We start from the raw sequence: 12,488 nt of genomic DNA on the forward strand, positions 1-12,488 counted from the left end.
TATCACCTGCTTCCGTGGGTGCCAAGCCAGAGGGAAGATGGTCTGTGGCCTCACCAATGGTCCTCTTTGTTGGCAGAGAAGCTGCTTCCTTTCCCATCAATATGACCCTACATTAAAAAAAAACCTTTGCCAACGAAGGCTGCATTATCCCAGAGGCCATTCAGTAGGCTGGTAACCCTTTCTAAGGAGAGTGCATCATCCTGCTTTTCTTCCTACACCCTTCACATCTTCCAGTAGACCTGGTGAAACGATGACATCTTGTGCTAAAGGCAGCTTTGCCAACGGTAATTTATATTCTTGTCTCTCTGATCCTGCAAGCTGAAGATCCAGAGTAGTTAGATTCTGGCGCATGCCGTCCAAAGAAAGAGTTAAAACAGCCTGCGAAAACTCCATGGGATTCAGCTGGTCGTGAGCAAAATGTCATTTCCACTAGTCTGGTCACAAACTTCCCTGCCTAAATTGGGAGTTAACCAGCAACTGACAAAGCTACAGCAGAAGCCTGTTACATGTTTAAATTCTGTTTCCTTTTGAGTGTTGTTGCATATGCTGCTTTCAAAAATAGCCTTGTTGTAGCCATTCAAGGCAGCTTGCTGAGTCTCCTTTCTTCACCTGCATTTGTTGGTTTTCACCAGCCCTGTCTCAAATTAGGCCTGTCAGAGCATCTTGCCTATATAACGGGGGGCATTTTGGTTCATCTCAGTCACTAAGCCATAGGTTAGGTTGCCAGAAATCATATTGGGGTGGGGGGACTTAACAACAACAACAACAACAATTTGGGAGTCCTTTTAATTTAACTTGGGCTTAACGTTTTTAGTATTATTATTATTATTATTATTATTATTATTATTATTATTATTATTTAAATTTGTATTCTGCCCTTCATGCATGGATCTCAGGGCAGTTCATAGTATAAGAAGGCAAGATAAAAACACAATATACATGATAAAAACAATAACGCCCATCCCCACAACCCCCTCTCACAGACACATCTAAAAAGGTATAGGATGTTAATCAACCAAAGTTTAACTTCTGCTCAGCTGTGAGGACTAGAAACATGAGCAGTTGCTTCCCCCCCCCCCCAAATGAAAGCTGCTGTTCTCTGAAAGGTAATGTTGGGCTTTTGTTTTAACTGGAAAAGCCTCAAAAACAGTTTAGCACTTGGAAAACACCAATGGCGTCCAGCAATGCTTCTTGCTGCCTTTCCCTCTGCTTCTCCAGTGCTTTTGCAGAGTTTTTCAAACTTCTCCTGCGCAACAGTGTGTGTGCCTTTCTTGCCAGCATATAAATTCCACAGAGTCCACCTTATTTTAAGCAAGCAAGCTTTATTTACAAGCATAAATCACGGACATTCTTTCCCGGAGATACAGATGACATCTCCGCTCCGGTCAAAAGCGAAACTGAACAGAACAGAAAAACAACAGTGCGTCACAAATCACACAGGCTTCGCATACAGCAGATACCCGGATATATGACACATTCTTCCCTGTGACCGGGGCGGACAGTTGAGCTTATTAACCCTGAAAGCTCCGAACCTCACAGGTAAGCAGTAATTTTCCTCTTCCCAACCTAAAGACTGTCACTAATTAGGGCCGCCATATTTTGAAGAGCAAAAATGAGGGCACATTTGCCGACTTCTACTTTTAACTACAGGGACACGGGTGGCGCTGTGGTCTAAACCACAGAGCCTAGGGCTTGCCGATCAAAAGGTTGGCAGTTTGAATCCCCGCGACGGGGTTAGCTCCCGTTGCTTGGTCCCTGCTCCTGCCAACCTACCAGTTTGAAAGCACGTCAAAGTGCAATTAGATAAATAGGTACTGCTCCGGCGGGAAGGTAAATGGCGTTTCCGTGCGCTGCTCTGGTTTTGCAAGAAGCGGCTTAGTCATGCTGGCCAGATGACCTGGAAGCTGTACGCCGGCTCCCTCAGCCAGTAAAGTGAGATGAGCGCCACAACCTCAGAGTCGTCCGTGGCTGGACCTAACGGTCAGGGATCCCTTTACCTTTACCTTTACTTTTAACTATGGATCGCTATGAAGACTCTACCCAGGAAAAAGAAGACGGGTCCTGGAAAAAGAGGACATATGGCAACCCTCCAGGAAGAAAAAAATATTCTTCCTCCTCCTCCTGCCCCCCCCCCCAAACAGTGGAGCACCTTCCTTTTAACTAGTTTCTGACAGATTTATTTCTTGCACAGCTTGACGGATGGAGGATTGTGGTGAGATGTTTTCAGAGGGAGAGAACAATTTTGCCATAATTAGAAATTGGTTGGGTTAACACGCGCCCCCACCCCCTTCCGCAAAATCTTTAAATGCAGCAGCAAAGCTGGGTAAGGGATGTCTCTCCGCCACACAATCGGTTATTAGCACTTGATCAGTTTTCTTGCCGCTGGTGCGTGAAGCTTGTGCAATAATAGGCCTCTTGATTAACGGATTTGCATATCTTTTGAGGACCCAGAATCTGCATTCTCTCTCCTCCGCTGCCATTGTCACAGACCCTATACATCTGCGAGAGAGAGATGCACAATGCACGCTTGGCTCTCATGCTGGTGAGGTGAGTGAAAGCATCTCTCCCAAGAGCCAGCAAAATAGGTAGGGATGCAGGGAGGTGGAATGTGTCAGACCAGGGGAGCAACAGATTGCCCTTCCTACTCGGTTCAATCCATTTGGCGAAGATGCCCCCATTGAGCCAGGGAGGTCCTTTGGGTGTGCGCCGTGGGTCACCGGAACAGATGGTTGTGTTGTCATTTGATGTCTCGAGTCCCCAGGGGGTGGAGCCTGGAAATGAGAAGGACCCGGAGGTCTCGAGGAGCGGGGCAACGGCCCCGCTCCCAATCAGGCCAGCACAAAAAGGTCTTTCCTACCTTGGGGTGCATGGTTTCTTGGTTGCAACTCTCTTTGGGTTCTAGGCTGGGGCATTGCTGTGGGGTGCCCAGACCCTGGGGTGTTTTGCATTGGCCCCACATTAAAATGAAAAAAAAAGAAGAAGCTCAAACTCTTCTCTCTGAATTTGCCTCTATCTTTCTGTCTGACAATCTGGATCTGCAGATTTTCTTCAAATCTGGCTTGTTTCTGCTCCTCACATCATCCAAGGACCAAACAGTGCCTCCATCTCTTAACAAAATAGAAAATTCTTTCCAGTAGCACCTTAGAGACCAACTGAGTTAGTTCTTGGTATGAGCTTTCGTGTGCATGCACACGAAAGCTCATACCAAGAACAAACTCAGTTGGTCTCTAAGGTGCTACTGGAAAGAATTTTCTATTTTGTTTCGACTATGGCAGACCAACACGGCTACCCACCTGTAACTCCATCTCTTAAGTCTCTCTTTTACCAATAAAATTGATAAAACTAGGAAGCTCAGTATTTCTCCTTTCCTCTTAAAACCGAGACAAACCATTCTGGCTTGATGCCTGTCCCAGAAAATGGAAACTCCACACCTTGATTAGAATTTGGAAGGGTTGACGTTGAACCTGATCAAAGATGATGGGCGTAGCCATTCACATGGTGTGTGTGTACCGTGTCTTGTGATCAATTATGCATAGCTTACCTGTCCCCCCCCCAATATTTTATTCAAGTTGGCAACCCCTGCCTCCCCACCACGCTTGAGCCACACCATATTAACAGTCCGAATAAGAGCAGAAGAAACATGACTGCCTATTCTGAGCTGGACAGGCTTTCTATTTACGTCCGGCAGAGGCAAGAACAATGGGTGTCTGTTGGGGAGCGAACAATGTGAAGTGGCTCTGCTTTAATTTGCTCAACGGGTTGGGCGCCTTGTCCTGATTGCCGGCTCCTGGCCTTGATGGGGATCAAAGAGGGAAATGATGGAGCCGGTGGGTGGGTGGGTGTGAGAGACAGAGCATTCACATGCACAGACCGCAAACCCCACTTAGTGTCAAGTTGTCTGGGCTTCTTAGTGAATAGCCCTGGGTATGGATTGCTAGCCTATAAATCAGAATGGCCATGGCCACGGGGGGGGGGCTCCCTTGTGGTTTTGTTGTTGTTGTTCAGTCGTTCAGTCGTGTCCGACTCTTCGTGACCCCATGGACCAGAGCACGCCAGGCACCCCTATCCTCCACTGCCTCCCGCAGTTTGGCCAAACTCATGCCAGTCGCTTCAAGAACACTGTCCAACCATCTCATCCTCTGCCGTCCCCTTCTCCTTGTGCCCTCCATCTTTCCCAACATCAGGGTCTTTTCCAGGGAGTCTTCTCTTCTCATGAGGTGGCCAAAGTACTGGAGCCTCAACTTCAGGATCTGTCCTTCTAGTGAGCACTCAGGGCTGATTTCTTTAAGAATGGATAGGCTTGATCTTCTTGCAGTCCATGGGACTCTCAAGAGTCTCCTCCAGCACCATAATTGAAAAGCATCAATTCTTAGGTGATCAGCCTTCTTGATGGTCCAGCTCTCACTTCCGTACATTACTACTGGGAAAACCATAGCTTTAACTATACAGACCTTTGTCGGCAAGGTGATTTCTTTGCTTTTTAAGATGCTGTCTAGGTTTGTCATTGCTTTTCTCCCAAGAAGCAGGCGTCTTCTAATTTCGTGACTGCTGTCACCATCTGCAGTGATCATGGAACCCTTGTGGTTTAGTAACTTAATAATACTGATAGCTACAGAACTTTTGATGCATAGCAAGATTCTGACTCCAGTTAACTTCTCAGTTAGATTACTGAAACAGGTTATATATGGAGCTGCCTCAGAAGACAGTTTGGAAACTTCAGCTGGTGCAGAATTCGGCAGCCAGGTTGCTCACCGGGACAAGACACTCTGGGCGTATTACACCAAAACTGGCCTGACTGCACTGGCCACCAGTTAGCTTTTGAGCCCAATTCAAAGTGCTGGTTTTGACCTATGAAGTCTTAAGCAGCTCAGGACGGCCTCTTGCCAAATAAACCAGCCCGTACTCTGTGTTCATCATCTGAGGCCCTTGTTTGTGTGTCTCCTCCATGAGAGGTCTGGAGGGTGGTAACATGAGAATGGGCCTTCTCTGTAGTGGCTCCCTGTTTGTGGAATACTCCCCCCAGGTAGAGCATTTTGGAGAATGGGGGGGGGGAGGCTGTTAGGAGTAAGATTGAGTGTCTTGTCCAAGAGGCGAGGAAGAGAAGCCCATTGATGGTTACCAGCTACAATGGCTCTATTCTGCCTCCCGGTAGAAGGCACCAATCCTTCTGAGTACCTGTTGCTGGAAGCCACGGGAGGCGAGAGGGCTCTTGCACTCGGGTCCTGCTTGCTTATGGGCTTCCCATTGGGGCATCTGTAAAAACAGTGGTCAAGACTAGGTGGGCCCCCATTGGGCTTGGCTGGAAAGCTCCTGTTATGCTGCTTGTTCAGTTTCTGTTGAAGCTGAGATTTGAGCCCCTTTGTTACAGCCCTCAGTGTGCACAGCGATTGGTTGCGGCTGCTGTGTGACAGGGTAGATCGTTCGCACATGCTCAGAGGCACTCTTATCTTGCAACTCCGCCAAGCGTTCCGGGGCCGAACCTTGATACTCTTGCGCGCCCCCCCCCCCCAAATGCCTGTGCTTTGCGCCTCGCCGAGGAGTCGGCAGGCCGCGCAGCGCAGCCCTTTGGAGACAATTCCCTTCTTTCTCCATCGCCTGTGATCTTCCCCTAATCTAAAATGGAATCTCGGGCTTGGGAGCTTTATCAAAACAGTTGTAATGGGATCTCAAGGAGGACAGTGATTTTCACAAGCGTGTTAGATGTTCGTTCCAGGGAAAGATATGAAAGCTGTGGTTTTTTTCCGCGGGGGGTGAGAAACGAACAGGGTCAGGAAACGAGTGATGCTATCGAGCATATTACACAAGTCACAGCTGTGTGTGTTGATCAACTTGGAGAGGAAGGCCAAAGATTCAGGCATATAACTTTATTCATCCGGCCAAGTGGCTTTCTCAGCCCACAATGCCACGCCGATAAGACCCAGGGCTTTGGTAGGTAGGCACAGCAAATGGCCTATGTAGCATAAAGCAAATTTTTATATAGATGTAGATTTAAGTTGTCTCCCTCTGCCCAAGAACAATAACCATCTGATTCCTAGATCCTGTGGTCACTCATACTTCCACCTTCCCCAAGCCCAAGAAGCTTTTGCTTGGGGTGGGGAGGGTGAGGGGGACACCCATGATTACAGGAGCAAGCTCTGGGGATCCATCCTTGGCGGAGACTATTGGCACAGGTAACAACAGATCTTGTGATCAAGATCTGTGTTGTTGTTGTTGTTCAGTCGTTCAGTCATGTCTGACTCTTCGTGACCCCATGGACCAGAGCACGCCAGGCACCCCTATCCTCCACTGCCTCCCGCAGTTTGGCCAAACTCATGTTAGTAGCTTCGAGAACACTGTCCAACCATCTCATCCTCTGTCGTCCCCTTCTCCTTGTGCCCTCCATCTTTCCCAACATCAGGGTCTTTTCCAGGGAGTCTTCTCTTCTCATGAGGTGGCCAAAGTACTGGAACCTCCACTTCAGGATCTGTCCTCCTAGTGAGCACTCAGGGCCGATTTCCTTGAGAATGGATAGGTTTGATCTTCTTGCAGTCCATGGGACTCTCAAGAGTCTCCTCCAGCACCATAATTCAAAAGCATCAATTCTTCGGCGATCAGCCTTCTTGGTGGTCCAGCTCTCACTTCCGTACATTACTACTGGGAAAACCATAGCTTTAACTATACGGACCTTTGTCGGCAAGGTGATGTCTTTGCTTTTTAAGATGCTGTCTAGGTTTGTCATTGCTTTTCTCCCAAGAATCAGGCGTCTTCTAATTTCGTGACTGCTGTCACCATCTGCAGTGATCATGGAACCCAAGAAAGTGAAATATCTGTGTTACCTGGTTGGAAAATAAATTTAAGTGTGTGTGCAAATATATGACTATAATTATAAGTTTGTGTTTAAGTATATAATTATAAGTTTGTGTGTGTGTGTGTGTGTGTGTGTGTGTGTGTGTGCATGGGCTGCAAGCTTGAATCGTCATTAATCAGCAGATCCTTGTTTCTGATTGCTGATGGATTGGCCACTGAATTTAAACAGGGGTTATGTCTAACTCTCACACCAATATGTTCCGTTTCCGGGTGGATAAGATTTGCCTACCCTCAGAGGAGCCGAATGCTTACGTTTCTGCATGAGAGGTTACTTTGGCCATCCCTCCTCTTTGGAAGGAAGTAACCGCAGAGCAGCAACTCTTGCAGGGGTGCAGTGGGCAGCATTCTCTGAATGGCTCGAGTGATCCAAACCTACCCAGGGGTTTTGAGCAGGAGGGGTGCAGTGTAATCATCTGCCTCCAGGCTGGGCTGATGGTTAGCATACCCCGAAGGGGTGCAACGGCCAGACTCTTCCTGGGTTTGGAAACTTTTAATGGGTTCGTTCCTGCACTAGCTCTCTTGTGCCACTGTGTTGCCCCATGGCTCACCGTTTGGGGATGAGCGGCTGACGTGGTGACTTTGCCGCCTCACATGCTTGTCTGAATCAAGGCAGCTGAAGCTGTGAGGCTGCCTGCTGCACCCCTGCCTTGCCCACCGCAAAACCCAAGAGCTAAAAGCAAAACAAAACACAAATCAAGCCATTCACGGGTCGTGCTGCAAGGCCATTAAAAAACCTGCTGACTCCTAGTCTCAGTCTGTATACACAGGGGGGGATTCGGTTTTTATCTGCTTTTTCTCCAATATTTTTTTTTATATCTAACAGTGAAATATTTATATGGCCCAATAAAAGGCGGAAAGCTTGCAATCTCTCTCAAATTCATTGGAGACCGAGAGGAGCTTCCTTGTACGAATTTAACACCCAGCCGTGACCCCTGGTAATTGACTCCATACATCTTTAGCATCAAGAATTTACATAATACGCAGGAAAATGATTGATAGCTCCTGGAAGCCAGCCTGTCTGCCGAGAGGCCATGTGCACCGCCATCCGTCTTGCTCGCTGTGGCCTGTCTCACCCTGCCCTGCATCGCAAACATGGCCATGACACCGGGACTCTCCATGTCACCTTCCCCCACCCTGCCGACCGCCACAATCCAGGGGAGAGACATTTCCTTCTTAAAGAACTAGAGGTCTCTCTCCAGCAGCACCTGTGGAAGCAAAGGGGAGCATCAAACTCGGGTATGGCCCAAGGACCAGTGGGGTCACAAATTTAGGTGCAGGATTCTGGGCTTGGCTTTTTCTGTTAGGCCAGCGAGGCCCTCACGCAAGGCGTTCACTTCAGGTGACATAACAAAACCATAAACTGGTGTGGAATGGGCTGAAGGTTAACACAGAGAATGAGAAACTAGGATTGAGAGATTCGCTCACCCCTAGTTTAAACCTCTTCAGTAAGAACCTCCTGCCTTGTATTGGCCATATGGAAGTCGAACGGAATCCATTCCAGAAGTCCATTTGACTTCCAAAACGTTTGGAAGCCCAAACACAAAACGTTTGGAAGCTCCTGCAGCCAATCGGAAGACGTGGAAGCCCCGTCGGACATTTGGCTTCCAAAATTAGTTCGCAAACCCGAACAGTCGCTTCCGGGTTTGCGGCTTTCGGGAGCCAAAACATCCGGGAACTAAGCTGTTCGAAAACCAAGGTACGACCGTATGTCAAAGTTGGGCTGAAGAATCTTGGGAAAGGAGAGGACCTCGTGCCACAGCCCTGAAGCATGTGGAGCTGCCACATCAACGCTTGTGATCTATGGCGTGTATAAGGGTTAAATAAGGCTGTCTCTCAGGTAACCTGATCCCGATCTGTATAGGTACCAGCACCCTGAACCTGGCCCTGTAGCAGGTGGGCAGCAAGTGCCCACAAGCAGGTGGGCAGCAAGTGCCCACAAGAGCCAGTGTGGTGTAGTGGTTAAGAGCGGTAGTCTCGTAATCTGGGGAACCGGGTTCGCGTCTCCGCTCCTCCACATGCAGCTGCTGGGTGACCCTGGGCTAGTCACACTTTTCTGAAGTCTCTCAGCCCCACTCACCTCACAGAGTGTTTGTTGTGGGGGAGGAAGGGAAAGGAGAATGTTAGCCGCTTTGAGACTCCTTCGGGTAGTGATAAAGCGGGATATCAAATCCAAACTCTTCTTCTTCTGTTATCGCCACAACGGCTGTGCTCTGCTCAGAAGCAGTAAATGCTCCTGAATCCCTGGAAGCCACAGGAGAGTTGCTCTTGTGCTCGAATCCTGCTTGCTGGTTTCCCACTGTGAGAACAGGATGCTGGACTAGATGGGCCATTGGCCTGATCCAGTAGGCTCTTATGTTATCGGCTGGCAGGGGTTTGCCCCCACAAGCAGGCAGGCCCCCACAAGCAGGCGCCCTGCACCAGCCTCAGAGGAACCGTATTCCTTCTCCATCCAGCCTTTGTGAGTTAAATCAATATTTAAAAAGAATAAGTAGCACATCAACAAATGCGGGGAAGGACTTTAATGAAAAGCACCACTTAAAACATGCAACATCATGGCAGCCGTGGGCTATCCTTTTGAGTGCTGTCCCTGGTGTTTCTGGACTTTTCTTTTCTAATAGTGTCTTTTTCTGCGTTCTTAAAAAGAAGAATCTAACATTCCATATTTCCTTAATGGGTTTCACACGTGCCGGTCTGTCCCCTCCAAAGCCAGCATGATATGAATCCATAATTCTTTAATGAAACATTTCCCTGCACTTCAAGTGAGCTGTGCCTGATTTACAGAGCTGTACACAAAAGGTCAGTTTACTCAATCCTGGTGCTTTCATCACCCCTGCCCCCAAATTCTGCTGGAATTAAAAAGCCATCTAGATCTTTTTAAAACCTTATTTATGAACACTTGAAAGCATAAGTAAGTTATCGTTTGGATGCCTTCCTTCCTGTTCTGATAAATATCAGCTGGTGATGGCATGGACTTGGAGCTTAAAAACAACAACTATATCACACAGTGCAATATGGTGCTCTTCTCCTATTTTGACACTCTTGCTGTGTTTTTCTTACAGTTACCAAAGAAAAAAAGGGAAGGGGTTATTAAGAATATTGATCAGCCAAGTGCTCTGTTAATTTGAACCCCCATCTGTATTTGTTTACATAGAAATCTCTCTAATCTAGATTTTATTTTTATTTTATTTTTTGGCTGATTAATATATTCCTCTCTCTTCAAAATATTCAGCCCTGCTGGAGTTGGCTGGCACTATCTTAAAAGGGCTGGACCACAGGCTATATGTTTGTGCTTACAAAGGGACACGGGTGGCGCTGTGGTCTAAACCACTGAGCCTCTTGGGCTTTGCCGATCAGAAGGCCGGCGGTTCGGATCCCTACGACAGGGTGAGCTCCCATTGCTCATTCCCAGCTCCTGTCAACATAGCAGTTCGAAAGCACATCGATAAGTGCAAGTAGATAAATAGGTACTGCTCTGGTGGGAAGGTAAACGGAGTTTCCGTGCGCTGCTCTGGTTTTGGTGTTCTGTTGTGCCAGAAGCGGCTTAGACATGCTGGCCACATGACCCGGAAAAACTGTCTGCGGACAAACGCCAGCTCCCTCGGCCTGTAAAGCGAGATGAGCGCCGCAACCCCAGAGCCGTCCGCGACTGGACTTAACCGTCAGGGGTCCTTTACCTTTACCTTTTTAAGGACTCCAAGACTGTCCTCCACTTACCTGGGGGAAAGGCTCCCATTCAACTTCTGAAGACATAGGAAGACCCTGTTGCATCAAGCCAAAGGGGACCAATCTCTGACTGCCTCCTGGCTAGTAGCCACCAGTAGCACTCTTCTTCATAAATTGGTCTCAAATTCTCATCTAAAGCCAAATTGGTGGCCATCACTGCCTCATGTGGCAGGGAGTTCCATAGTTTTAAGTCTGCACTGTGCAAATATGTACTTTCCTTTTCTCCATCCAGAACCTTCCAGCCTTCAGCTTCATTGACTGCCCATCAGTTGTAGTGTTAGGGGAGAGAATTTTCTCCCTCCACTTTCTCCATGCCTTGCATGACTTAATCACTCCTTACTTGCCTTTTATCTATGCTAAAAAGCCCCAAATGCCGTATCCTATCTTCACAGGGGACTCGCTCCATCCCCGTGATCACTGTGGCTTGCTGCCCATTTATGAACCTTTTCCAAATCTGCAACATCCTTACAGGGCATGTATAGGACTGTGCTGTAGGTCACCTACTGAACAGCTGTTCCCAGCCCCATCTCCCACCCACGGCATCAGAATCAGGGAAGGAAGAGAGCACTGCTGGCCCATATCTCTCCCCTTTGACAGGCAGGCACATGCGACCTGCAGCTTGACCGTCACGGTTCCCGGTGGATGTGACCACGACACCCTCAGTAATTGGGAAAGGAGTCGATGTCTTGATAGAGGAGACCTAGAACAATGTGGCAATGTTTATTTCCTATGCTAGTGAAAAGGGCATGCAAAATATGCTATCCTCTGCATCCCGACAAATCTGGATGTGGCATGCAGGACTTTGGCCAATTAAGAAGCTCATAGGGATCAGGCACGAGCTCAGGTATATTTGCAATATGTATAAATATCTGCTTCCTCCCCAGTGCCCGGGGGCACAGGTTTTGTGATCTCCACTATTGCGTCTTTCAATAAACTGAATTCCTTTTCCATCCACCGTCTCCTCAGTTGACTTAAGGGACCCCCTGGGGGCCACAAGACCATGTACACTTATGGCTGCTTTAGCCAGAGAAGATGACCTTGTTGTGGATGGATGCTTCCGTACAACCCTGACCAAATAACATAGGAGGAACGAATATTGCAAATACATGAATACTTAACCTGGTAGCTGGCGAGATTTCTGTTTGTGCTTGTTATGATTATATTTAGTTGTCTAGTTATATTTTGTTATACGTGTAAGAAAACCAATAACAGTTGCTTAAAAGGGAAACCAGGAGTAAGGCAACAACCCACAATTAGCTCGGCCTCAAATATCTCCTTTGAGAAAGACTGTGTTCATGGTATGGAGATCACTTTGGGGGGGGGGGCGTGTAGGCCATTGTGGTGTTTATGCATGTTTCTGGGGTTGTTTTTCTTTTTTGCTACTCTGAGCCAACTTGAGGTTTCTTTAAACATGAAAGGTGGGGGTGTTCGTTTCCGGGGGGGGCGTTAATAAATGGATGACTGTATGCAACAGAAGCTGCACCCCCTCTCTGCAATCGCCCTTGGCTCCTGGGGAAGGGGGGGGGGACAAATGACTGTTGCCTGCCACTTGCCCAAGGCGACTAGGTGCGTCTGTCTCCTAAATTCAGAATGTGCCATCGTTGGATGTTCCGCCGCCAGTTAGTGCAAAAGCCTCGTAAACTGACAATGTCCATCTTTTTGCCTTTCATTTCAGTTGTGCGAAACGGCTCGCTTCAGAAAATGCTATGCGTTACATTCAAGGGGTAAAATGCCACGACTCATTCCTCTCTCTCTCTCTCTCTCTCTGTTCTGTTTTGGTTTGGTTTTGTTTTGTTCCAGAAGGAGCTTAATTCTGTTGCTTCCGAACTGGCGGCACGGCAGGAAGAAAGCGAGCATTCTCATAAACATTTAATTGAACTCAGCCGGGAATTTAAGAAAAATGTACCTGAGGTACAGTA

At 47.9% G+C, this 12,488-nt stretch overlaps 1 protein-coding gene across 1 annotated transcript in view; it reads left to right on the top strand.

The window, feature by feature from the left end:
- CUX2 (cut like homeobox 2) overlaps nt 1-12,488 on the top strand; it is a 227,419-nt gene that overhangs the window by 123,873 nt on the left and 91,058 nt on the right. Inside the window, exon 2 of the mRNA XM_033159254.1 lies at nt 12,366-12,480. Within this exon, the coding sequence (XP_033015145.1) occupies nt 12,366-12,480 (115 nt within the window). The remainder of the gene's footprint in view (nt 1-12,365; nt 12,481-12,488) is intronic.

The sequence above is a fragment of the Lacerta agilis genome, chromosome 8 (assembly GCF_009819535.1).
Source record: "Lacerta agilis isolate rLacAgi1 chromosome 8, rLacAgi1.pri, whole genome shotgun sequence".
Taxonomy (NCBI): Eukaryota; Metazoa; Chordata; class Lepidosauria; order Squamata; family Lacertidae; genus Lacerta; species Lacerta agilis.